The sequence below is a fragment of the Penicillium waksmanii genome, assembly GCF_028829765.1.
Source record: "Penicillium waksmanii strain IBT 27052 chromosome Unknown utg000002l:1.0-3326099.0:1.0-3328782.0, whole genome shotgun sequence".
In the NCBI taxonomy this organism is placed as follows: Eukaryota; Fungi; Ascomycota; class Eurotiomycetes; order Eurotiales; family Aspergillaceae; genus Penicillium; species Penicillium waksmanii.
This window is the reverse complement of record NW_026643249.1, coordinates 3,238,059-3,262,799: the sequence shown is the minus strand read 5'-3', so window position 1 is coordinate 3,262,799 and position 24,741 is coordinate 3,238,059. Positions and strand designations below refer to the sequence as shown.

The following is a 24,741-nucleotide window of genomic DNA, read 5'->3' as shown; positions in this document are numbered from 1 at the left end:
ACCATCTTTCATTGGTATCTTTAGGGTGGGGATGTGCATATGTCTCGAAATCTTTTCAGGGTATCAGGATGCCTTAACTAGGCGTAAACTGTTTCAGGTACTATGTACCGCATTTTAGGAGGTACCTTGATCCGTCAAATTAAAACATGGGGACTAGATTTGGGGGAGCAGCTCCGAGAGTCGCTCGCACCCCCTGTAAATTACATTCGACATATTGTTACGCAATACAGCACTGTTACAAATAACCCAAGTTGTGTTGCGTTTACAGTGGCGTTGCAAAAGTGTATTTTAAGTACTTGCCATTCTCCATCCTTCATGACCTCAATTCCACTTCCACCCATCAGAGAAATACATTGAATTCACAGATCTCTCATGATGGGCAAACCAAAATCCCGCCTGGAAGATCTCCCATTGGAGAAAAGACTCAAAGTCACCCTGTACAATAAAGACGACTGCAATGGCGCGATTCGCGGACAAAAGATTCCTGGTGCCCTCGGACTAAAAGTCCAACGCTTCGCTGTGATCCGTGGCATTCGACACCACGATGATTTCGCCCACGAGTTACGCGGTGTCGCACCGGAATTCACTCGTGCACTCAACGCGCGTGCAATTATGAGTGGAGTCATCCCGGAGATCAACGACTCCTCTGAGATACCCTATTGCATCTGGTATCCGGAGCCTCCGCCTCAGGACACCCTTCGCAATTTGGTGAAGCGTTATCCCGAAATGATATATCATGCTGCTCGCGCCTGTGCCGTGGCAGGATATTTTGATCTTTACTCGGAGCTTCAGGTTTTTCCCGAGGTTCACGTTGCCGCCGAAGCTCGCGACGCTAGCCTGGCAAGGAAGAACAAAGGCAGTGAAGCAATATACGAACAAATAATGTCGAAGCATCTGAAATTTGAGATAATGAATGATTATGATCAATCTGCCAATCTTGAAAACCCTCGTCCGGCACATCTAAATGGAGATACGGCGGTTTTTTCTGATCTTACTGCACGGATGCTTCATGCAGGAGTGGATAACAGCAGCAAGCGTTCGGTCAAACTTGTTGACTATATCGAGTGGGATTCGAAAGAGTACAATACGTACAGCTATTTCAACATCACTGAGGATATGGGAGTCTACGATGATAGTTGCGGTGCGCCTGAGCCATTAGCCAGCTTTTGGCCACTTCTGTATTCGCCTCTCCCGACAGACCTTCCACCTGTGAATAAAGACAATCTGATTCTATCGGCTGCATATAGAGGTGACGTTGATCGATATGTACGCCTCCGACGACCACAGATGATCGAACAAGAATTCCACGCGATCATTCTGGGGATATACAATCACCCCTTTTGGGCGCGATGGTGGAGCACACAGGTGCCGGTGGTCCCCGAAAAGAGCAAGGACGTATCCATAAGGCGCGCAATTAATGCTCGACGCATCATCAGCGACGACATAACTTGTATCACACCTGGTACCCCAGAATCGCTGGTTCCTCGCAGAATCTGGTGGCCTAGTGTTGCTTCTCCAGTGACCTATGTGCGTCTCGCGCAGAAAAGGCCTGATATGATCGAGTCTTGTCTACGAGCATGTATTGTCGCTGATTACGAAGAGGCATGGGATGAGATTTTGCTCGGGTCATCCGATGCCCCGAACGATTCCAAAATCACTCGGCTTTCCGAAGTCATCAGGTCGCATATCTATGCCGAGGCTAAGGATTCGTCAAATCCGCACTACTTCGATGACATAAAGTTACTTGGAACAGCCAGGGTAGAGAAGCTTGATTCCGATATGTACTACCTGGATGATATGCGTACTGCGAGATGGATGTATTCGCCGCGCTCAACTGCCCAGAGAGTTGTGATCAAAGGTAAGCCCTTCGCGTTGACAACGGGGGAGAGGGGCGCAGATGGAATCCCGAGAGAGCCTAGTAATCTGGGATTCACAATTTTCGGTATGGATGAAATTGGGTTGGACGATAAGATATGGGATCAAGAAAGCTACATTGAGGTCAAGGAGATGTACGACATTCATGATACCAGAGATCTTTCAACATACTAGTAGTACATAAAAATTGAATAAAGCAACGGCTTCAACCAACCCCTCCTCAAATTATGTACCTCGAGTTCAAGTGCCTATAAGAATCTTTCAAGTCTAGGTATTTAGATATACAGAGACACATATCACAGGCCGTGGAGCGCTCATTCGTTGTGGCGCACACCTCCCAGCATCCTAAATTTCGCCCTCTGGATCTCTTGAATATTCGCCGCATGATTATCGTCCTTCGACGTCTCATCGAATCCTGAAGCTTTGAGTGCCTATCGACGACAAGAGTTACTCAGGAATAATTCTTAGATTCTGCATTTTAGATTGTGCTGGAATTAAATGAGAATGCTCGATTTGTATGCGTGTATGAAAAACATTTGAGCCAAGAGATTCCTATAAAGTCGTCGTTGACATCCTGCGTAAGCTAAATAATCTTTTCTGCTGAAGACTTTGGCTTTCTACTGCATAGAGATAGTTGGGATAGTTTTGTTGATGTTTAGCAATCATATATAACGCAGTTTAGGCAACTTTAAACTATATAAGAATAAAGCCCTATTATTTAGGTCTCTATATATAATATTTTAAGATAAACTAAAGATTCTAAAGAAATAGATCAAAGATAATCTAAAGAAAGAATTTATCTATCTCTAAGCTTTTACCCTACTATCTAAGTTAGGTAAAGGGCTAAAGAGACGCCCTACTAGGGCAGTAAGCTATCGAAGACAAACCTATCGGGACTAGGTAGCCACCAATATACAATATCTGCTGTATAGTTTAGCTTTCGTGTTTTTTGTCCAATTTTGGATTTCTTAGGCTTAGTTAGTCAAGAAGAACTGACGTGGTTACTCGGCTCAAATTGCTGTCGTTTTGCCGTCACAACACCACCCATTGAACCTCCCCTGTCTTACAGGATATAAATCTGGGGAATTACTAATAGTACCCTACCAGAGACTACTCTTAGCCTTGGAGAGGCCGAATTAGAAGCGAAAAGATAGGAAATAAAGCATCTTAAGGAATTCCTGGCTATCCAGCGCTATATCAAGGATCTCTTAGCCTAGATTAAAAATATTAATACTAGGGCCCTCCTAGAGAATCTACCTATAACTTATAGAGGATTAGAAGGTAAAATACATAAGAAGGTAGAAGGGTTTAAGGTTAAGAAGTTTAAGAGGTCTTTTAGCCTCTAGGAACAAAGTAACTAGCTTTCTTAGCTTAGATATATCTTTTACGGTAACCCTAGAGTCTATAAGAATAACAAGATAAAGATTCTTATAGGGATTAAATATCTTAACTCTGACTATAAGAATAACTAGACTATAGAGAAAAGATACCTAGAAGATTATTATAATAACTACTTTAGTAGACTATTTTGACGCTTTATCGTAAGATCTTTCAAAATAAACCTAATCATTATATTAGCTATATGGGTAATCTTTCAAGGGAAAGATATCATGATTTATAGTTTTAAAGATTTCCTCTATTTCCTGTGAAAAATAAAATTAGAGAATAGTAGCTTATAGTAGTAAAGCTCTAAATCACTATAGCACCCTAGTTATATCCTAAGCGAAAATCTATTAATACTTACTATAGAGAAGCCTATTTATATAATTTACCTAATACTTACTAATCTAAATACTTCTTTTATAGCTATAGTATACAAGCAAAGCAGCTATTTTACTATAAATATTTTCTATTATATACTCCTCTATACTCTATGAGATACTCAAGGAATTATACCCTAGCAGATATTAGCGTTACCTTACATATTCCAAAACAAAAATAAAGGCTAACCAGGCATATCTAGCGCCATAGCCTGAAATCCTGAAGAGGCAAGATATTTGATTTAGCGTATCTATATTCTTGCTATTCCTAGCTAACTATAGCAGAAAATAACTAGTAGGCTAGTTTTTAGACCGGCAGCTAAGTAGAAAATATCGTGGCCTATATTATCTAATGTAGTGGGGGAATCGCTCTGGTGATATTAGGTGACGTTGTAGGCCTCAGGCCTCGCCTCCATTCTGTATATAAGCCCTTGGTGATAGTTATCTCACCACCACCCACCTTTCTGGTCCCTAATGTTATTTGCGGTCTTCGGATGTACGCTGCAGTTATGCTAAGGGCTCGAATGCTCTGAACACTGTTACTTCAGAAGGGCACCGCTTTGTCTACTACTCTCCTGCACTCCATGAGTGCGGTGGTTTTGTCCTCTTGCGATCGACCCGTCTGCCACAGCAGATTGCCAGCGAACATTCCCATCTTTCACTAAGAAGTAATACTTATCTATACTTATTATCGTAATGAGTCTTAAAACGCAAGATAAGAGTTAATTTTACTTGGCCACTTGTATTGTTAATATTTATATTATTTCTATCCTACCTATCTATAGTATTACTAGGCTATAGGGCTTATTTATCTCGTGATTTAAGTATAGAATAGAGCGGAGCAACTAATTCTAATTTAGTTCAAACCATACTACGGCAAGCGGGGCTCGGTCTTTAGCGGCTCGCTCTTTAGCGGCTCGCTCTTTAGTGGATCTCTATTTAGTGGCTCGCTCTTTAGTGGATCCTTCTTTTAGCGGCTCGCTCAGCGTGCTCACCGCTCGGGAAGTCTATAGGCCGTATGAGTATGTAACAGAATACGAATACAATTTGGTTCTTACAGATCTCTTTCAAATACAAGAGTCTACAATGTCTTAATCCATACTGAGCCGCTAGTAGGCAGCCGCCAAATAGTTTGGTTGCCAGACTGACCATGGGAGATGCAGGGCTGGGGCGGTAGTTACGGTGACGTCATGCTTTCGGTGAGTCAGAGTGGGTGTCGGGGCATTTTCTGAACCATCTGCTCGAGTTCAATATCTCACATAGGCAGAGATCACTAAAAATGCAGCAAGTACGGTGATGCCCGCGGGTGCCCCCTTCCCCCCCGCCCTCCCCTTCTCTTTTTCTCTCCTTGCCCGGCGTGTCAACAATGTAGGAACACATGCTAATAGAGACAAATCACCAGCGAAAACAGATGCGTCATGGTCATAACTTGCTTTATACTGGACAGAGAATTGGACCGTTGCGACCAGTTGAAGGCGACCAGACAGGTCCGAGCATCCGTCCCCACCAGAAAACTTTCACTGGGTGTGCCCGGTGTAGGTAAGCGATATGATGGTATTATACCGGAAATTGACACTGATGCAAGTGCAAGAGCACGCCGGGTAAAATGTGGCGAAGAGAAGCCGCAGTGTGCAAAATGTCTGAAATATGGTCAACTTTGCCCTGGCTATCCGAATCGGGCATGGCTCTTTGAACCTTCGAAGGTGGCCAATAATGTTAGTTATATGAAAAGCAGCGGACTCGAAAAAAGACCAAGGCTTAAATTCTTAAAAGTTGAGCAATAGTGACAAGCATGTACCCCAACCGCGAGGGTGGTGCCATGCACCTGGAACTCATACCGAGCTCAAGATAACAGAAACGTCCGGCGAAGCTACCAAACATACAGGTATGTCCCAAATCGCCGCAAGTAATATTGCGCAAGGACGGTCAGTGTCCCCCCGTGAGAAAGCTCGAGTTGCTTCATGCCTCTCCTCCTGTTCCCATACCGACAAGCCTATCGTTCCGGAACTCCAATTCCTCGGAGTCCCGAGCTATTCAGTTCTACTTTGAAAGGACTGTTCCGTCTTTGCGACAGTTCAACTCAGCTGCTTGTTATCTCTTTGAGTATTTTGTTCCGCAGGTTAGTCATTATGAAACGGCGATCAGACACCAAATTATTGCAATGGCTTCTTTGCATGAACTGCGTCTCAACATCTCCAATCGAACAAAACTTGCATGGACCATTTATTACGTTCACTATGGACATGCCCTCGAGCTTCTTGGAGGCATGGAGTCCACACCAAAACCTCATGTCATGTTGATCTCATGTCTACTCTTCATTGCCATGGAAAATATCCGCAATGTCCCTCAACAAGCTTATCTCCATCTCCAGCACGGTCTACAGATTTTGCAACGGTACAAACACTCGCGAAGAAATTGTGACCTGTCGTCTTCTGTTGACGAAATGATCGCCTCCCTTATCGAACCCATGTTCGCCCAACTAGAAGCTGCAGCGTCTATGGTTGGGAATTCCGGGATAAAATCCATTGGAAGCTTACAGTGGAAACCTCCAGTTGTTCCCACTACTTTCCGGAGTCTTTCTGAGGCCCGCGAGAAATTTTTTGAACTTGGGCAATGGTTATACTTCCAGTCGAAACGTTTTCGCTCTCTCGATTGCTTCACAGTGGGTAATCGCCCAGATATCAACGCATTGTGGGAAGCCTGGTACCGACGATTCTCGGTTTTGACAAAGAGCATCTCTACCAAGAATACTCGGCAGTATTTGCAAGCTCGCCTTCTTAATGTGCACTATCATGTACATGTTATTTCGCTGCGTTGCCAGCAGTTCCCTTACGAATCTGTCTGGGACCGTCACATTTCCGAACTCCAAGATCACTTGGCCGTCTGCTACGAAGTTTGTCATAGCGAAGAAACATACAATTCAAAGGAAGAGCTGTCCAGTATCGACTTTGACTTTTTACCGGGAGTGCTTCCACCCCTGTGGCAAATTTGTGTGAGTTGCCGCGACCCTGTATTGAGACGTCAGTCCTTGGACCTTCTCCGCCTTCACCACTACCGATGTGGACACGCAGATGATTGCTCTGCTGTTGTGCATGCCGAAGCAATTATGCGCTTGGAAGAAGCCGAAATTAACGAAATACGCACGTGCCACGATATTCCCGAGATAAGGCGAGTGAGGCCTCTCGAGGCGGACTTGACTCGACCAGGGTTGTTAGTTTTGACTTATTCTCGCGCTCCATACGCGTCCAGAGAAGTGATCTCCGTACCATACATATCAAAAACGCCGGCCCCAGTACTACCGTTCAAACTATGGCCTGTCGGAGAAGCCATGAGGCTGGCAGGATACCAGGGCATGATCCGGCCGCGAGCAAATGTCTGCCAGTGCAAATCATATGGAGCACAATAGCTCTTTAGTTAAACAGTTGTGTCTCAAGTACGGCTCTGATTTTCACTTACGAGTTTATCCGCTTGCAGATCTTGCTAAGGAGCGAGCTCGAGAGAGCGTAATCCAAGATGGTGATATACTCCCTAGGTTTCAGCCACATATAACTGAGCAACTTGGGGGGGGTGAATGGCTTCAAGCATTATATTACAACAGAAGTCTTTTTATGCATATTTGCCACCGAATTGGAGGAGAGATAGGTCCTTGTATATACTGATATGTCAGTAAGGCAATCAAGCTCTGGGCCTCTCTTCCTATGTATAGGAGGCATAATAAGGTAAGAGACTGCTATAAAGCGTTGACTGTAGCGTATGTATTAGCTACGCGTTAAAACGTGTGGTGCACTAATAAAGTAGGCGGTATCAAAAAGCGGTCAGACTAAAAGTGGATCCCGAAGTACTCGAGGTCAAATACTTATGTTACACAACTGTACCAACACTGACGTATCAAGAAGAACGTTGAAAGAACATGCCATCGTGGTGACAAGCGTCTCAGTTCGCAAATTTGGTCCAATTAACCGGATACAGTAGCTCCGTGTATCATGTTAATGCAATCATATCTGGGCATGCTTGTGTGGGTATGTGTTATTGTGTGCGTTTGGAAACAACGATTGCCTTTCCCGGTTAGTTTGGCGTATAGGGTTTGGCGTCCTACTTTATTGTCACGTAATGTTCCCCCGGTCGCATGGTATAAAGACAGGTTTCTCGCACTTCTTGAATTCCAATCTCGACCTTTCTGCCTCCGTACTTTATATTCCTTTTCCCACATTGCTCATTACCTGTTACCCGGCTATCATGTGTCATGACTCTTCTGGAATTTTCCAACTACCTCATGAGCTATATGCGACTATTATGAACCATCTCGACATACACGAAATGAAGTCTCTGATGGAATCAAGTTCTCGCCTCAACCAGTTGACGCGCTCGGCATTTTATAACAAGGTCTATATCAATGATGACCATGATAGACATAGCAGAACTTCCGATGTTGTGGCCTTGTTTCGACGAAAGCCTGAACTGCTTTGCTTAGTCTACCACCTTGTAATTGAGGAATTAGACGAAGGCGGTATCCGAGATCTTCTGGCCCTTCCTATGCCAAATTTGCGGAGTATTATTTTGCGGCATAATGGCCCAATATTTGAACAAAAGAGTTTCCAAGAGAAAATGCGAATGAACGAATCTTTACTACTTAGACAAAGTGTCGAAAACTGTAAGGTTACTTGTTGTATTCAATTTTCTGATATTACGTGGCCCGATGACTGATTTGGGTATTTAGTCACGTTTCGTATCGATCTCGGATATTTGTCCCCTTTTACTGAGGACCATTCTTGGCGAAGACTCTACCGGATTCCTTTAGAAGATATTATCCTGTTTCAATACCCAAGCCTCAAAAGATTGCGAATTAGCTTCGTCGATTTCAGTGCATTTGGCGACAAGTCTGTGGAACCGTTTCCGTTTAGGGATCTGCGAACTTTGCTAATTGAGGCGAGCGACTATACACTCGATGCGTTTGCGAACCTTCTATGCCATGCTCGTGATTTGCGCGTATTTGAAATTAAGCACAACGTGAGGGCGCTCCCTTTTGATCCGTCTGATTTCTACGCTCTTATGTACCCTTGTCGGCAAAGCTTGACGGTATTGAAACTTTGCTGGCATGGCTTAAGTGAGTCGACTACCAAAGGCATGTGGCTTGCTGACTTTACGGCCCTGAAATATCTCATGGCCTCCCCCAAAGCTCTATTTGGGTTTTACGATCATGAAACGAATTTCTCAGCTTTGGTCCGTGACCGCATGCCACCAAACCTGAAAGTCCTATACTTAGACCAAATGGTGAAGGTAGGTTCTCACTTGCAAAGAGGGGTGAAGCACACCCTGCCGGTAGCGAGCCATCTGCTGCTGCAAACGATACTCGAGCATTGTCAAGACATATTTCAATGCCTGGAATATATCATCTATAGTGATGATAAGACTTGTGAAGAGCCCCAAGATCTTTGTCAGTTGGCGAGACAGATTGGCATCAAATTAGTTACCGTGAAACAGGATTATGACCTGAATCCCGACATCTCTTGGTTGGAGTCGAAATAGAAGAGTCTGATCATCCCTATCTTGGCCCTCTAAAGCAAGCCCTGGTATAGTGTGAATGCAGGTCCAAACCTCCAAAATGCCGTACTTATGCGGCGTCAAACGTATACGGAAAGTGTTATTCAACGCAGGTTTTGCGATTAGTTCTTCCAGAACTTGACCAAAGCAATGGAAATTAATTGGCATTAGAAATAAAACAAGTATCTTAAAAACTACCAATGTATCCGCCTAGCCATAACCAGGGGTTGGCCAGCGGCATCGAACCTCCACTAATGATGTACGGTAATAAAATACTACTTCCCTTGAGACAAAACAAAAGGGAAATCCGTGGCCACGCGGAATCTGTCGCCAAAAACTGGCTATATGCAAACTTTTGATGAGCGGCAGTACAGTCTACCCAGACTCACGACGTCTCGAGTAACAATTCTGGATGCACATGCTCATCATACCATTCCCCTAAGCCTCGCTCTACAGCCGGTCGCATCGCAATGCGAACAATCCATTTTTGTAAATGAGTTAACCGAGCCAATTCATCCTCTGAGAATCCAATACGCCCAGCATTTCGTATCCAAGCCCAGGCGTTGATATCAACAATACTGTATTTTCCCTTGTCTCGGCCAGCCAAATAATTCCGTGCACCGCCGCCATATTTCCCTGAGAGACGGATTTCAAGTACATTGTATGCTCGCAGCACTTCCCGCTTGGAGCGATCCACTGCATTTTGAATTACTCAGCAATCATGTATGAAAGTCCTAAGGGGAATATTCACGAGGATTCTGGACCGCGTTGTTCAAAAAATTCTATTGCCCCTGATTGGACTGCCCCGACGCAAGCCAAAATATTAGCCATTGGAATGCCTCACTTTGATCCGTCGGATCCGAGAACCAGAAAATATTGTTCTTGTCTGCCAAATTGACGAGATACAAAAGTTCAGCGGATGATTCCATGACTACGTGGGTGGACTTTTACTGTTGTCGACCAAGATCGGGATACGCCCTGGACTCCTTTTGTATTAGCCTTGATTCAAAAAATGAAAAGTCTACATATTCAAAGGGAGAGAAGTATCATTGGGATTTAGCCTGAGAAACCAGTCTTTTCTCTGTTCATTCTTGTCGCGGTCGATTTCGTCCTTGTCGAGATCGATCAGACTCGTTTTCCATTCAAGGCCGTAGGCGTCTTTGAGTTCTTCGAGCAGAATGTGGACTTTCCTTCCGTTTGGAGTTAAAGAAGTTATCAGATGTAGGCCCTTTGTGAAAGTGAGCTATAGCCCATTTTCGTGGGGTCCACGGTGGAGGAAGAAGCAGGATTGATTCGTTATAGTAGAACATCGGCATAAGATCTTAGAATACTTACTTGGGCTTTTTTGACCTGTTCGGGGGTTTCCGCGGCATAAAACGAAAACATTGTGATTTGATCAGCCGGCTTAGTTGACTTGGCCGTTCAACAAATCATTTGAGTAAGAATATGGAAAATTGGTCGCCGGTGAAATTGGCACATTAAACGAAATTCAAGGATGAAGCGATGTAACCTCGCTATGTTGTATGAATACCACTCCCGCTTTCCGGCAAGTACCCAGTAGGCATGCTTGTTCGGTTAACGGCGTGTCATTTCTCAGGTAAAATTATTTTTGGCTTTTTAGTGGCTCGGTCTTTAGTGGCTCGGTCTTTAGTGGTTCGGTCTTTAGTGGCTCGCTCTTTAGTGGCTTGCTTTTTAGCGTCTGCTTCGATCACGTCCTGCCTGCTGGTGGGAGGCCGAGGAGGTGGTAATTGAAATTTAAAGAGCGGGAAAGGCCCCAAAGCTTTCATCAGATTGTATCAAATGAACTGACCTGGTTCCACCTTGTCGCAGTTTGTACAATATACGATTTTCCATTCTGTAAATCAAATATGAATCAATCTGCCCCAGATGTCGCAATTTCGGTCGAGCGAATTGATCAAGTGGACAAAACGGTTCTCAAGTTTGTTAGGGATTTTGTGAAACCTGACGGACCTGAGTCTATTATTTCGGATTTTCTTTCTATATACCACCCGGAAATAGAATGGTATGACCATGCATTTCATATCAAACGTGTTGGGCATAAGGCTGTTCTCGGTCTACTTAAAACTTTCACATCGTGTAACGACCCCTTCACGGCTCATATACAGGTACGAGCTGTCAGAATTATTTGGATTTCATGAAAGCTAACGGCAGGTGAAAACAGAATATCTATCACATCGCAAAAGGTGCCGTTTTGGAGCAAGTATGGACTGGATGTCAAAGCCATGACATTGTTAGAAAAGATGGCACAGTCGCCCTTGACGCAAGTGGGAAGCATTTTGAGTGTCATGTTTGCATGGTCATTGAGATCGACAATCAGGGAAAGATTTTCCGAATCGATGAGTATTATAACAAGAGATGGGATGAAGGACGTTCAAAGGACCGCTACGTTTGCATGCAAGACTAAATGCTCGTTTTTTCAATATGCTGGCTATAATAGTTTCACTAAGCATAAAACTTCATAGGCCCGGCCGGCGCCAGCCGACCCCTTCAATCTATATTTTCAGGTTGACCTCGGATCAGGTAGGGATACCCGCTGAACTTAAGCATATCAATAAGCGGAGGAAAAGAAACCAACCCGGATTGCCCTAGTAACGGCGAGTGAAGCGGCAAGAGCTCAAATTTGAAAGCTGGCCCCCTCGGGGTCTGCATTGTAATTTGTAGAGGATGCTTCGGGAGCGGTCCCTATCTAAGTGCCCTGGAACGGGCCGTCATAGAGGGTGAGAATCCCGTATGGGATGGGGTGCCCGCGCCCGTGTGAAGCCCCTTCGACGAGTCGATTTGTTTGGTAATGCAGCTCTAATTGGGTGGTAAATTTTATCTAAAGCTAAATATTGACCGGAGACCGATAGCGCACAAGTAGAGTGATCGAATGATGAAAAGCACTTTAGTACGAGAGGAACAGTTGATTCAGATAATTGGTTTTTGCGGCTGTCTGACCAGGCAGTGCCGCGACGCTACCATCTGCCGGACTATGGCTGAACGCCTCTAAGTCAGAATCCGTGCCGGAACGCGGCGATTTCGCCCCGCACGTCGTAGTTGGATACGAATAGGCCACCGGGCCACGCACCTCAGCAGGCTGGCGACGGCTCCCCGGGAGAAACCATGGGGGGCTGGCTGGCGGATTGCAATGCCACCTCGCGCGGGGATAGATCCTCTGCAGACGACTGAAGTGACCAAGCGGGTCGTGTAAGCGGTCAATTAGCCTTGTTGCTACGAGTCGCTGAGCGTCAGCCCGACCTTGGCTAGATTTGTTGGTTAATACCTCCCCATCATGGATCCGGCAGCGCCGGGTGCCTGGAGGGGAGCGGGGAATTAGCGGGCGCGAGCCCGTTGCAGGAAGTTTCTTACCTCAAACTTGACATAAGCATTGGGGACAAAACCAGGATATGTTCAAAGCACATGGGGAGCTCACTCTTCCAGAGATCATAATGTCCAGATTACCTTTATTGAACCCAGAGTGGCATGGATGAACAGTCCTTTGCTTCCATATTATTTATTATTACCCTGTCGCAGAATTAATTGCACGAGATGGTGAACTTCTAGAAATCGTCCCATCTCTACTACCTTAGGTGGAATGGGTGCTTGTTATCCTGCCTGCGTCATACTAGCCCGCCACGGCTGGCCTTAGCGCAATTTAAGCAGCTATTGATACACTATACGACTCATTGGCATAAATATTTCCTGAATGACTCGCTGAAACACCCGAAAATGAGCATCGCAGGCTGCGCCACTGGTTCAGAACCTGCATTCAGGCGACAGACAACTTCCTGTTGGTAATGTGATGCATGATGTTTGGTCTTATGTCCGTATATGTCTGCTTCAATATATTGTTTAATTGTGCTTGGCGGGCAACTTCAAGGACGAGACGGAGAACCAGAGAAAGGATTCGGATAATCAGAATGTCTTAGTCAAAATGGAGAGGCTCTGTAATACTGTAGCGACATTCAGCTTCCCAATTTCCTGGCCACAACCCAATGAACCACAACATAATAGCCCCTAATTTTTATGTATCTCTTATGTCTAAATTGGGTTCGTAAATACTTACACGTTCAGCCGCCACAATATGCGATCAGCTATATTCAACTTAATATAAGGCGCGCAAGAATAGTCAACATAAATTCCTAGGCGCCAAATGTATTGAACGCCTATTGACGAAAGTACTCTCTGCCCCGCCGAGCACTTCAGCCAGCAGTACAAGGAAAAGCTGAGAATCTGCTCTTCTGCATTAAACTTAGCACCATAAGGACCTATGTGGCGTTTAGCGGACTATTATCGAACTTAAGCTTTGCCCGAGAGTAGAGCATAGCTCAAGTAATCGACCAGTCCAAACGCTGATATCATTTGATAATCTTTATCACTGGAGGTGACGTCAAGGCAAATGAAATATCGGTATTGTACTCCTAGACAACGTACTAGGTGAGCTCCCTACCAAGTGCTGTACTACAGAGCATCTATGCACATCAGGATTGTCCTTAATTCTCAGCCTGAAGCATCCAATTATCGATCAATCGCACGAAAACCTTGCCATCGCCAAGTCCGCATTCTTCATTGGGCACCGTCTCTTCCAAGGGTGCCATCTTCAAAGCGGCACTTATCACGGCTCCTTTGATATGGTCAACGATATCCAGTTCCTCTAACGTGTTAGAGTCGGCAAGAGAGATATAGTCAATTTCGAACAAATACCGCTCAGATGGGGAGAGAGCTTGCTGCTCGGCGAACACCCGATCTAATACACTCTGAGCGGCCCGCAGAATGTCTACACGGGACGTTTTTCCTCCTCGGTATGCCTCATCAGCGGCTTTAAAGGCCCTAAAGATGGTACACCCAGCTCTGCGTCTTCGGTCACCAAGGTAGGCGTTGCGAGAGCTGAGAGCCAGGCCGTTGACTTCGCGTGCAGTACTCACAACACGCACCTCGGTACCAACGTGCAAATCCTGGACCATTCTCTTGATAATAACGGTCTGTTGGAAATCTTTTTGGCCGAAGTAGACGCGATCGGGAGTCGTGACATTGAATAGTTTCATGCAGACAGTTGCCACGCCACGAAAGAAGACAGGACGGGATTCACCCTCTAGTTTCTTTGACAGCGGGGTTACAGTAACGAAAGAACCATCACCGTCGATTTCGGACGAAGGTGGCAAATTCGGGTACATCACTTTCGAAGTAGGGGCAAACACGGCCGAAATTCGTCCTGTGGGTGAACCAGAACTAATAAACTCCTTGTTCAACTTCTCTAGCCTTTCTATGTCACTCTCCCAGGTGCATGGGTAGCTTGAAAAGTCTTCATTGACCCCAAATTGAGTGGGATTGACAAAGATACTGATGAAAACGTTGGTGTTCTCACAGGCAGCTGCTCGAATTAACGAGAGATGGCCCTCATGGAGAGCACCCATTGTTGGCACAAATCCAACACTTTGATCATCTTTCAGCAACTGTTGCCGCAACCGGCGCAGTTGAGGGCTGTCACGGAAGATTTGAAAGGAGGAGGGGTCGCCAGGAGAGCGGGTGATCGATGTTGCCATGATTAGCGTAGATGGATCCGTCAGTAATTGGGAGCAAAGTATCAGCACGCGTTGAATACAAAATCTCGCGTCGGGTACAAATATCAAAGAAAGACCACATATCCTTTGCTAGACAAGACGTCATAGCTTATAGCAGTCAAGGGGGTTACCTTTTTGCTTCTTGCTTGTGCACGTGCAACTTAAGACACCAGCGCGACCAACGATACTTCGGGGCTTTGAATGAGCCTGGGTTCTTGCGACCCCTGCACTATAGTATACTTAGCTGCTGAGAGAGAGCTTGATTTTATAGTTTCCAAATTATTGCTCGCCATCTGCTTCTTGAATGTGTCCCGTTCCATCAGCCCAGCGGAACTCGTCTGTCGTTATCCTGAAATGGAAGCTACACCCAGTCACCCGCGCACAGACGAAGTAGATTTGGGTCATTGTCATTCCTTGTTCATCAAGAACATACCGATTATTACCGTCTTTTTCGGCTGAGCACAGCCGTCGTGCGAGACTTTCACAGCTTGTAGATCAATCTCACCCTCCTCTTGCTTGAATCGGAACTTCAATTCCATTTCTATTTGAAGCGTTACTATTTAAGATATTGGTTTCCATCAATTGCGTTAGATAGATTCCAGTTCTCTCAACATCATGTGCAGCTGCTTGTCAGACGTGGTCCAAACCATTGCAAGTAACCAAGGTACCCACGTTTCGCTAACACTCTCAAGGATATATTGAGACGGAATAAATAGAAAACTTGATGTTACACCCATACAGACTCGTAATATCAGCTACATTACAGCAAATTGACGCCTGGAATAGATTCCGCACGTGCAGGCTCATGATCTTGGTTAACCAAGGAGTCTTGAAGTGGTATTCCCGGATTACGAAACGTAACAAGATTCAAATATTCGCGTTGTTGTAAACAAAGGGAGAGTTTCGGAGATTACAACTTTATGTCCGTGTTCGATTCTGGAAAGCTAACGCTATCGCCGATGTGTAGTCCGTTTTAATTTCTTGGCATAACTAGTTAACGTGGTCGGTAAGCGAATGGCCCATGTAAGCGAGTGGCCACCCCAAAACACCATAGTAAGTGCGATAAATTACAACTTCATATCTTTACAACCGTAGCTTCTTCTGAAATCTTATTTAAGACTTATAATCTTTATACCGAGTCTAACACTTTTTGAAAGTCTCGAGGGCTGTTAGGATATAGTGAATAGAATACAAGTTGGATAGGCTAAATTACAGCGTATTTTGGTAAATATCATCAGATTAGAATTAAAATTGACAGATACCCTTGAAAAAGACCTTTTATGCTCTAAATAAGTAAGATACGAAAGATACAGTAAAATAGACCAGTCATTGTTGAAATATGTAGTTGTAATTTGTCACATACACTATAGTGTTTTGGGATGGCCACTCGCTTACATGGGCCACTCGCTTACCGACCACGTTATAATTAGTTATATATTTCGCTCGCACGAAATAAAATCGAACGATGACTTACCTCATGTTGGCACTCCAATCCAGTATGCGTGTCCAACAGATTGCACTCGCTGATTGCCAAGATCACGAGGCCATTCTACTTTCATCATATCTCCGAGATATACCTGACGCGCTGACGCGCTGGCAAGCCAAGCGTGTTCTCCTTGTTGTCAGTAAGAGTCTCGACACAGCCACGGATGTAATCCAACGACTTGAGATGCGATTAAGGGCATACAAAGTGCTCAAAAAAACCGGCATAGGCAAGCACTCGCCTTATGCAGATGTGATCGATATAGCAAATCTTTTGCAGACGCATTGTATTGACGTGGTCGTCAGTGTTGGCTCCGGTTCATACTCAGATGCATGCAAAACGGCTCTGATGTTAGCCACTACTCTGCCCCCGGGTTTCAATACCAACGATGTCGAAATGCTAGTGGACCCTATCACGGGACTGGCGAGCTCACTCCAAGCGCCGACTACAAGATTGATATGCGTACCCACTAGTCTCAGTGCAGGCGAGTGGAGCCATTTTGCAAGTGCGACTAATCCACAAGGCAAAAAGCAGCACTTTACTCATCCTTGTGGGGCCCCCAGTCTCATTCTGTTGGATCCTCGCGTCGGTGCCACTACTCCTGAACATTTGTGGCTGGCATCCGGGATGCGTGCTGTCGATCATTTTGTTGAGGGTTTGTGCTACCCTGGGTGTCCTAAGGAAGCGTGGGAAACAATTACCTCAGGACTGCGGAATATGCTGTGTGGTTTGCGGGAGTATCGCACCAATCGCAGCTCCATGGATGAAGCCAAACTTCTTCACGGAATCTCAACTTGTCAACTAGCGGCTCGCGAAGCACTGGTGCCATTTTTGAGATGGGGAGTGCGTTTCGGTGCCAGCCACGCAATGGGACATCAATTGGTATGAAAGAAGAATTGAGCAGCGCAGCCCCATACTAATTTGGTCCCAGGGAAGTGTCGCGAATGTACAGCACGGTAACTAAAGCCAGGTCCACTTCATGAATCCATGCTTATTGTTGATAGGTATCACAAGTTGCATTTTGCTTCCCCATGTTCTTCAATACACGCTACATGAATCTTCTACCGCACAGAATCAAGTCTTAGCAATTTTTAATGAGGCTTTAGGGTGGGAAGAAGCAAAAGCAAGTGATGCGGTTGCCCGATTTATCGCTTTACTTGGTCTTCCTAGCACCTTAGCAGCAGTCGGTGTCACGGATGAGCAGACAATCCAGAGGGTAGCTCATAACACGCTCAGTGACATACTCGCAGGAGATAAAAACCTACCTGATTTTAATGGACTGAAGCAAATCCTGGATATGGCTAGATAATTCAATCCCATTCCACTACACGCGAACAGTTTCAGGAACAAGGGAAGAACAAGCGTGTTGAGTCCGTTGAATACGATCATTCTCACTAGTGGCGAAACACTACTAGCGGATTAAGCACCTCTTGCTTAGTTATATCAGGAAATAGGAGTTTGGCTTGTTGGAAACTATATTAGTTGAGATCTGAAGAGATCCGCCTCTGGCGGTTATGGAAAGAAGATTTTGCGGAGTAGCTCCACCTTCTCCGTATTACTCTCCGCTATTATCCTGTTGCCGGTTCCAGGCCTATTTCAATACCTTCTAGAGCCCTTAGGGGCCCTGCTTAGTGACTTTCCTGATCCATATGCGATATCCCTTCTGCGACGCGTTACGGATTACCTTCCCTTTCCTGTTCCGAAGTGAAGTATAGAACTTTTAACGCAGGGCTGCCTTTGTTATCTACGTGCGTATATCGATCAGGGTATAAATAGGAAGATAGTCAGAGTTAGTATAAACCCTCCTATCTACCTAGTAGTTAACTATACGATCCCGTAGGTCTGCTATCCCTAAGATTAGGTTAATTATAGTCCCTGAGCTCTTACGTATACCCTCTCTTGTGATTATCTCCTCTGGTAACCAGTTATCCAGAGCTATAACTTCTATTAAGTTAAGAAGTATCTCCGCTTCACTATCTTATACCGCTGCCTTCCCTCCCTAGTATAGGTAGTAGAGATTAAAATCCCCTAATCTCGCATCGACGTATGAGAATCAGGGCCGGTGGAGGGAGGGTGAGCAGCTCTTTGTTCAAGTCATAGAAGCTCGCATGACGAAGCTCGGCGTGGACCATCCAGACACGCTGATGAGCTTTAATAACTGCGCTATATTATATATGCACCAAGGCCGGTGGAAGGAGGCCGAGAGGCTCTTAGTGCAGGTCATAGAGACTCGCGAAACAAAGCTCGGCATGGACCATCCCGGCACTCTAACAAGTATAGCCAACCTCGCATCGACGTATGAGAAACAGGGCCGGTGGAGGAAGGCTGAGCAGCTCCAGGTACAGGTCCTAGAGACGAGGAAGATAAAGCTCGGCGCGGACCATCCCGACACTCTGATGAGTATGGCCAACCTCTCGTCGACATATCAGAATCAGAGCCGATGGAAGGAGGCCGAGCAGCTCCAGGTACAGGCCATGGAGACCTGCCAGACGAAGCTTGGTGCGGACCATCCCCTCACACTAGCGACTATACACAATCTCGCATTCGCGTTATCGAATCAAGGCCGGTGGGAAGAGGCCGAGCAGCTCCAGATGCAGGTCCTAAAGACGAGCAAGATAAAGCTTGGCGTGGACCATCCTGATAGGCTATCGATCTTAAGCAACCTCGCGTCGACTGTATGGAGGCAGGGTCGGCGGGAGGAGGCCGAGCAGCTCTTTGTTGAGGTCATGGAAACCCGCAAGACGAATCTCGGCGCAGACCATCCCAACACGTTGAAGAGCATGGCTGATCTTGCGTTCACGTGGAAATCTTTAGGTCGCAGTACCGAAGCCATCGAATTACTACGGGCCTGTTCAGCCAAGCAGGAACAAATAAATACTCAGGCTGAATCATCCGAAAACATTTTATCTTGTTCTGAAACGTTACTGGAATGGGAAAGGGAGGTGTTAATGCTTAAGTAGGATATAACATAATCTACCAGAGGCTGTTGGATTACTGCGTGGGCGAATTGCAATGCATGGAGAGAACGCAGTCAACATGGAACAGTCTGAGTTCGTTAAAATCTGCGACAGGCTTCTTGTCGAGGAACTTGGATCGCCTGGGAATGCCATTGAAGCTGCAACAAAAGCCAAGAAACATTCAAAACAATTACCCCTCAAGGCCCCGAGGGAAACATCTCGCGGAAAAAAGTTCGAAGGGCCCCACCAAAGGGCAAGAACTACGCAGAATATGCTAGAAAATGGCGCCAACACACTCCACAACAGGATATCAATGGCAAATGTTCTTACTGCAATATGGGAAATCACAGATGCTCTGTCTGCTTCTACCTTGCCGAGCAAAAGCCCCCGCGATGGATTCCAGATCCACTGCTGTGGTGCTTCGAGGATCAACGCGCGAAGGGAAAAATTGGAAATCGACAGCTGAAAAAAATCGAAAAAGGTCAGAAGGTTCTCTGCGAAAGGCGCTACGTGCTTTTGGGACTCCCAGGCGAAATTCGCAATCGCTTTCGGCAAGAGGGGTATCGACTTAGACAGGACAAATACCATGAAGCCTGCGCCTCATTCTTTGGCCATTCTCCGTGCTTGTCAAAAAATCCAACAAGAAGCAGAGTCTCTTTAGCTCGCGATGATCCCGTTCTCTTTCGAAAGCCCGGTTCCTATGCTTGATAAACTCTCTACGCTTCCTTTGAGTACTCTTTCGGGGATCCGCCATATACGTGTCGGTGGGGGTGAGTTGAAGTTGTGTCATCTAGATGATCCCTATCCCATTTTTTACAGTATTCCATGGGTCCTCAAGTTACTCCCTAGTTTGCAAGTGGATACACTTACCGTCCTTGGACCGGTCCGCGGCCATGCGTCCTATACTATGATGAGCGAATTCATTCAACACAGCACTGGTTGGAAAGAGCTCCACTTCATCACACCAAATTCCAACATGCTTGATTTTGAAATAGTGAGGTTTTTTGCTGGTGTGCCCCCGATCTTACGCGAACCTCAACCAAGCACCTGGAAAACTGTTCTATCCAGTCGGGATGGGCCTGATACCGGAACGTCTGTCACTATTTATCGGTCAACGCAGTCAGATTCTCCTGGGGCCGTTCTCGATCCACAGACACGCGAGCCTTTGGAGCAGAAAAAGAATCGCAGAAAGCGAGCAAGGTTTGGCTTAGCTGCAGACCAATCCCTGACATCTGAGGGCGAGGCTGAAAAAGAGTTACTGGTTATTGTCAAACGTGGACTTGATGTTGACATCACAGAAGATGAGAGCCCTCCCTACCTCCCTAAAGACATTCGGAGTTGGACACGGGCTATGAGTTGGGCAGAAATTCGTCGTGAGTGTTACGATAACACAACACAACTTTATGATGATCGTCACTATCCTGGATGGGATCAGGGTGTGGAGATTGATTCATACGATAAGGTTGACGAATATACGTGGAACCCCGCCAACCACTAGACAGAGTCTATAACGCAACATCATAATTGGGCCGGATTAGAACGAAGAAAAAGAAGAAAAATCCGGCGGCCAAAAACCCCAAACTTGAATATAATCCATTTCCTTAAAACAAAATCTCCAGTCATGTGCTGGAGATATGTCTCAAAACTGCTCTTCAGGCCAATAATGCTGTATGGATTATATACTACTTCGCTATCGCGGCGGGGATAATTTGGGAGGTGTTCTCGCCTAGTCAATCACCTGGACAGATAAGCGAAACCGTCAAGTTGGATGCGTCGAGAATATCATGATCCATGGATGTTACCACTAGCGAACAGGCATAGTATATTCACTGGGCAGCATTGGGAGATACGTTTGGAGGCAGCTTCCAAGGTTGAAACTTGAAGAAGACAGTATCTCACTCCAAGCATTTTTGAGTCTCAATTTCTTTCAGCTTTACAAACAATCAAGCAAGAGCCTTGGAAGGCTTGACGCAGATGCCCCTGAACTCTGTTCGTCCTCACCAACCCTGGAACTATCCGCCACCAACCCCTTGATTGAGATGTATCACACATTCCATCAACCCAACGCGTACTCTTACTGATAAGCCGAGAGCATGCAATGTCGATCCTTGCAGGATAAACCTGCTACGGCAGTATCGGCAACGCATAAATACTCGGCTAAGCTTTCCTGGTATGCAGATCCTTCAATGTGGCGTCATGGCCCGGCGTCGCGTCCAACTGACGGATGTCAATCCCGTCGGGATGTCCTGGATATTTGATTCACGCCGCGGATCCTCTATCTGCGGCTCTCTATCAACCATTAGCTTACTGCGTGTGATGTCTCGCGCAGCAGTGAATTATGTTCCACAAGTTTCAGGTGCAGCTGGTTATCTTGATGCATGAGATTCCTGAGATAGGGGCGGTCGATCGCGATGGCAGCCAAAACATCCCATCAAACACAGGGAGCATTCTTGGCGAACGCATCATTCATCATTCATCATCCCGGCTTTCTTGCATGATTTATACGCGGTGTGAATATCGGAACTTTCTCATGTCGTCAGGTTTCGGCTCTCGTGTCTTACATCTAAAGGAAGTCGACTTTGCGGTCGGCTTTGCTGACTTGTCGCCCGATTTATTATCGAGACGATGCTTCACCCAATCCTCGATCTGAGCAGTTTCAACGTGACAATTACATTTACAGGTGAGACCCGTTTTTCTTTCCCTATGAAGTCCTAGCTAACCTAGCAGGACTATTTATTCTTGCTTTCGGGTTCATTTCCATCAAACTCAAGCAACGATGGTACCTCGGTGAAGCCTGTATGTTTTACCTGATTTCCTGACGTAACGCTCGCTGACCATTCAGTACCGTCATTTGTGGTCGGCGCGCTGCTAGGCCCATTCTGTGCGGGCCTCATCGACGTCAATCGCTGGGTTGGGGACGATGATGTGGGTGACGCTGCATACGTGAGTAATCCGACCAATCCAATTAATCTACATTCAATGTTCCTGACAATCTAGGCTCTCACTCGTCTTGTGATTGGCATCCAAATGGTCAAGGTTGGCTATGAGCTGCCGAAACGATATCTTCGGTTACGACTGGTCGAGTTGACAATATGCCTGCTTCCCTTGATGACGCTGCAGTGGCTACTCACGTCTTCGTGCATCTTGTTGATGATACCCCACTTATCTTTCGTGAGTCGCTTTCATTCGCTCTTCCAGCTATCTTCCTAACTAACTTTCCAGCTAACCGCGTTGATCATCGGATCTTGTGTGATCTGCATCGACCCGGTTCTATCCCAGGCCATTGCCAAAGGCCCGTTTGCTGACAAGTACGTTCGTCGACACCTGCGCGAGTTCATTTCAGCTGAGGCCGGAGGAAATGATGGCTTTGGATTCCCATTTTTAATATTGTCGATCGCCCTGCTACGCTACGCGGATTCGCCAGGTACTGAAATATCCAAACGCGATTGGATTGGAGAGAAGGACACCGGGCGGTTTGGAGGAGATGTCGGTCGTGCGCTGGCACACTGGGCTGTGGAGGGCGTGTTATATATGATAATCATGGGCTCAGGTTATGGCTTACTTGTGGGCTTTCTTGGTCGAAAGGGTATAAATTTGGCTTCTAAACGAAGATGGGTCGACAGGGAGAGTTTCTTCTTGTTCCCAGTCGCTATTGGGGTATGTGATATGGAACCCCATCCGGAATCGATCTCAGCTAATGGCCTAGATGTTTGTTGTCGGCACATGTGGATGTTTCGGAACCGACGAGACGTTGGCCTGTTTTATCGCCGGATGCGCATTGAATTGGGATGGATTATACCATTCCGAGATTGAAGCCCGGCACGATTCTTTCAACAACTCCATTGAGATGATTCTCAACTTTGCTACTTTCATGTTTATCGGCGCAGTCATGCCCTGGGACCAGCTGCATCTTCCAAAAGTCACCGGAATTACTGTCTCTCGACTCGTTACACTGGGTATTTTGGTGGTTCTATTCCGGCGCATTCCAGCCGTTCTAATGGGATATCGTTTCATGCCGAAGGTTTGCAGCAACTGGAAGGAAGCTTTGTTTATGGGATACTTTGGTCCAATTGGTGAGTGTAACTCCGTTATCACGTCGAATTTGACTGACCTTACAGGCGTGGGGGCTATCTCATATGTCGAGTATGCTCGCCGTCTTCTACCAGATCCAGGAGAGAGCGATGACGAAGTCAACCATCTGATTGCAGCAATGGTCCCGGTTGTATACTGGCTTGTATTCTTCTCGATTGTTGTCCATGGACTCTCGATTCCAGTGTTGAACGGTATTTACAAATGGCTTCGGGTTGCGACGATTCACGATCATCCTGTGGAGGTTCTTATGCTCTCTGAGAATGAACCCGTTCCTAACAATAGCGTTGTCCATCGCGAGTCGCACTTGATGACGGTAAATAATCGCTTCTCGTGTATCTCTAGCGATTGTCGACCGACCGACAACTGTGATGGCTCGGACATGGCTAGATTACGGTTTAGTCGGGATTGTGAATTATCACTTGATCGGCTTTCGTCAAAAGAGTCATCTGTAAGTCAGTCAGAGCACATTAGAGAAGTCGTTTAGAAATATATATTTCCCAGTTAGCTCCAGGGCTGGCAGTTGTTGTCACTGCAATATCACTGCTACTAGATATTTTCCTTTTTTGACGCACCCGAAGCAACTTGAAGTTGAATTATTGCAAGCTCGGTTTCACAAATTCATCGTGTTCTTGAACTGAATTCGCGACGCCTCGGTTCGAATGACCTAAAATTCAGTTGTGAGTATTCCCAGCAACCTTGGAACGCACGGACTCGCTTGTTCCAGCACCCCGAGCGATCGACATGATCTCATATGTACAGTTCCTCGGTCGGACGAACCCACATGCGGTGATCCACAACGCGACGCGCTTATAAACCCGAGCGCCCGCAGGGAATATTGAATCCAACAACTCCATCATGTCGTGAGAAATCGTGCCCATCTCTCGATTTGTACACTGCTGATAGATAATAGTTCGATCATCACCACCTTGGGCCTCCGCGCCGCTCCTGGCCAAGCGGTCCCCAACCATGCCACCTCCTTTCTGCTGGCTAACTGGGTCCTCGCGTACGCCTTGATGAGCACGCGTGGATCGAAGATTCGCCTTGGTCTGGACCACAATGTCGCGCCCAGAGAGGACCTCGGCAAGTATGGCGAAGCTGCTGTACAGGCTGGCAAGATCTCTCGCAGCGCGCTGAACAAGTTGAAGCGACAGGAGGCGGCACATGCGAATGCCGTGGAGGGCTTCCCCCTGTTTGTCGCAGCGAGTATGTAAATTCCGATCTTTGAGCGAAATGCGCTAACTGGACAGTTCTTGCTGCTCTATTCGCCGGTGTTCCGGCAGAGAAAATCAACACCATCGGTGTCTGGTACACGGCGTCGAGATTGGCTTATAGCTGGTTGTACTCGCACATTGAGTCGCCGGGGCTGAGCTATTTGCGCTCGGTTGCTTGGTGGTCTGGAAACATCAGCTGCATCACTGGTCTAGTGCTGGCTGGAAAGAAGCTGTAGATGTCTGCGTCTGCGTCTACATTCG

The 24,741-nt window shown here is 46.2% G+C and overlaps 10 protein-coding genes across 10 annotated transcripts; 7 read left to right on the top strand and 3 right to left on the bottom strand.

The window, feature by feature from the left end:
* Positions 1 to 375: 375 nt before the first annotated feature.
* Positions 376 to 2,049, top strand: N7481_002875 (uncharacterized protein; the record flags this gene model as incomplete). The annotated part of the gene is made up of 1 exon (XM_057262094.1): positions 376 to 2,049. The coding sequence occupies one exon, from the start codon at positions 376 to 378 to the stop codon at positions 2,047 to 2,049; it is 1,674 nt and encodes a 557-aa protein (XP_057127026.1).
* A 3,747-nt stretch (positions 2,050 to 5,796) lies between these two features.
* Positions 5,797 to 7,041, top strand: N7481_002874 (uncharacterized protein; the record flags this gene model as incomplete). The annotated part of the gene is made up of 1 exon (XM_057262093.1): positions 5,797 to 7,041. One exon carries the CDS (start codon positions 5,797 to 5,799, stop codon positions 7,039 to 7,041), a length of 1,245 nt encoding a protein of 414 aa, XP_057127025.1.
* A 2,520-nt stretch (positions 7,042 to 9,561) lies between these two features.
* Positions 9,562 to 10,105, bottom strand: N7481_002873 (glutathione S-transferase; the record flags this gene model as incomplete). The annotated part of the gene is made up of 2 exons (XM_057262092.1): positions 9,562 to 9,887; positions 10,021 to 10,105. The coding sequence occupies 2 exons, from the start codon at positions 10,103 to 10,105 to the stop codon at positions 9,562 to 9,564; spliced, it is 411 nt and encodes a 136-aa protein (XP_057127024.1).
* A 92-nt stretch (positions 10,106 to 10,197) lies between these two features.
* Positions 10,198 to 10,562, bottom strand: N7481_002872 (uncharacterized protein; the record flags this gene model as incomplete). The annotated part of the gene is made up of 2 exons (XM_057262091.1): positions 10,198 to 10,404; positions 10,512 to 10,562. 2 exons carry the CDS (start codon positions 10,560 to 10,562, stop codon positions 10,198 to 10,200), a joined length of 258 nt encoding a protein of 85 aa, XP_057127023.1.
* Positions 10,563 to 13,669: 3,107 nt separating this feature from the next.
* N7481_002871 (pantoate--beta-alanine ligase) lies at positions 13,670 to 14,719 on the bottom strand (the record flags this gene model as incomplete). The annotated part of the gene is made up of 1 exon (XM_057262090.1): positions 13,670 to 14,719. One exon carries the CDS (start codon positions 14,717 to 14,719, stop codon positions 13,670 to 13,672), a length of 1,050 nt encoding a protein of 349 aa, XP_057127022.1.
* Positions 14,720 to 16,235: 1,516 nt separating this feature from the next.
* N7481_002870 (maleylacetate reductase) lies at positions 16,236 to 17,184 on the top strand (the record flags this gene model as incomplete). Its single annotated transcript, XM_057262089.1, has 2 exons — positions 16,236 to 17,102; positions 17,152 to 17,184. 2 exons carry the CDS (start codon positions 16,236 to 16,238, stop codon positions 17,182 to 17,184), a joined length of 900 nt encoding a protein of 299 aa, XP_057127021.1.
* A 1,144-nt stretch (positions 17,185 to 18,328) lies between these two features.
* N7481_002869 (kinesin light chain) lies at positions 18,329 to 19,180 on the top strand (the record flags this gene model as incomplete). The annotated part of the gene is made up of 1 exon (XM_057262088.1): positions 18,329 to 19,180. One exon carries the CDS (start codon positions 18,329 to 18,331, stop codon positions 19,178 to 19,180), a length of 852 nt encoding a protein of 283 aa, XP_057127020.1.
* A 664-nt stretch (positions 19,181 to 19,844) lies between these two features.
* N7481_002868 (uncharacterized protein) lies at positions 19,845 to 20,675 on the top strand (the record flags this gene model as incomplete). The annotated part of the gene is made up of 1 exon (XM_057262087.1): positions 19,845 to 20,675. One exon carries the CDS (start codon positions 19,845 to 19,847, stop codon positions 20,673 to 20,675), a length of 831 nt encoding a protein of 276 aa, XP_057127019.1.
* Positions 20,676 to 21,802: 1,127 nt separating this feature from the next.
* Positions 21,803 to 23,753, top strand: N7481_002867 (putative plasma membrane antiporter; the record flags this gene model as incomplete). The annotated part of the gene is made up of 6 exons (XM_057262086.1): positions 21,803 to 21,857; positions 22,020 to 22,120; positions 22,175 to 22,348; positions 22,400 to 22,834; positions 22,884 to 23,250; positions 23,296 to 23,753. 6 exons carry the CDS (start codon positions 21,803 to 21,805, stop codon positions 23,751 to 23,753), a joined length of 1,590 nt encoding a protein of 529 aa, XP_057127018.1.
* A 371-nt stretch (positions 23,754 to 24,124) lies between these two features.
* Positions 24,125 to 24,716, top strand: N7481_002866 (MAPEG family protein; the record flags this gene model as incomplete). The annotated part of the gene is made up of 3 exons (XM_057262085.1): positions 24,125 to 24,129; positions 24,180 to 24,472; positions 24,517 to 24,716. 3 exons carry the CDS (start codon positions 24,125 to 24,127, stop codon positions 24,714 to 24,716), a joined length of 498 nt encoding a protein of 165 aa, XP_057127017.1.
* Between the last annotated feature and the right edge of the window lie 25 nt (positions 24,717 to 24,741).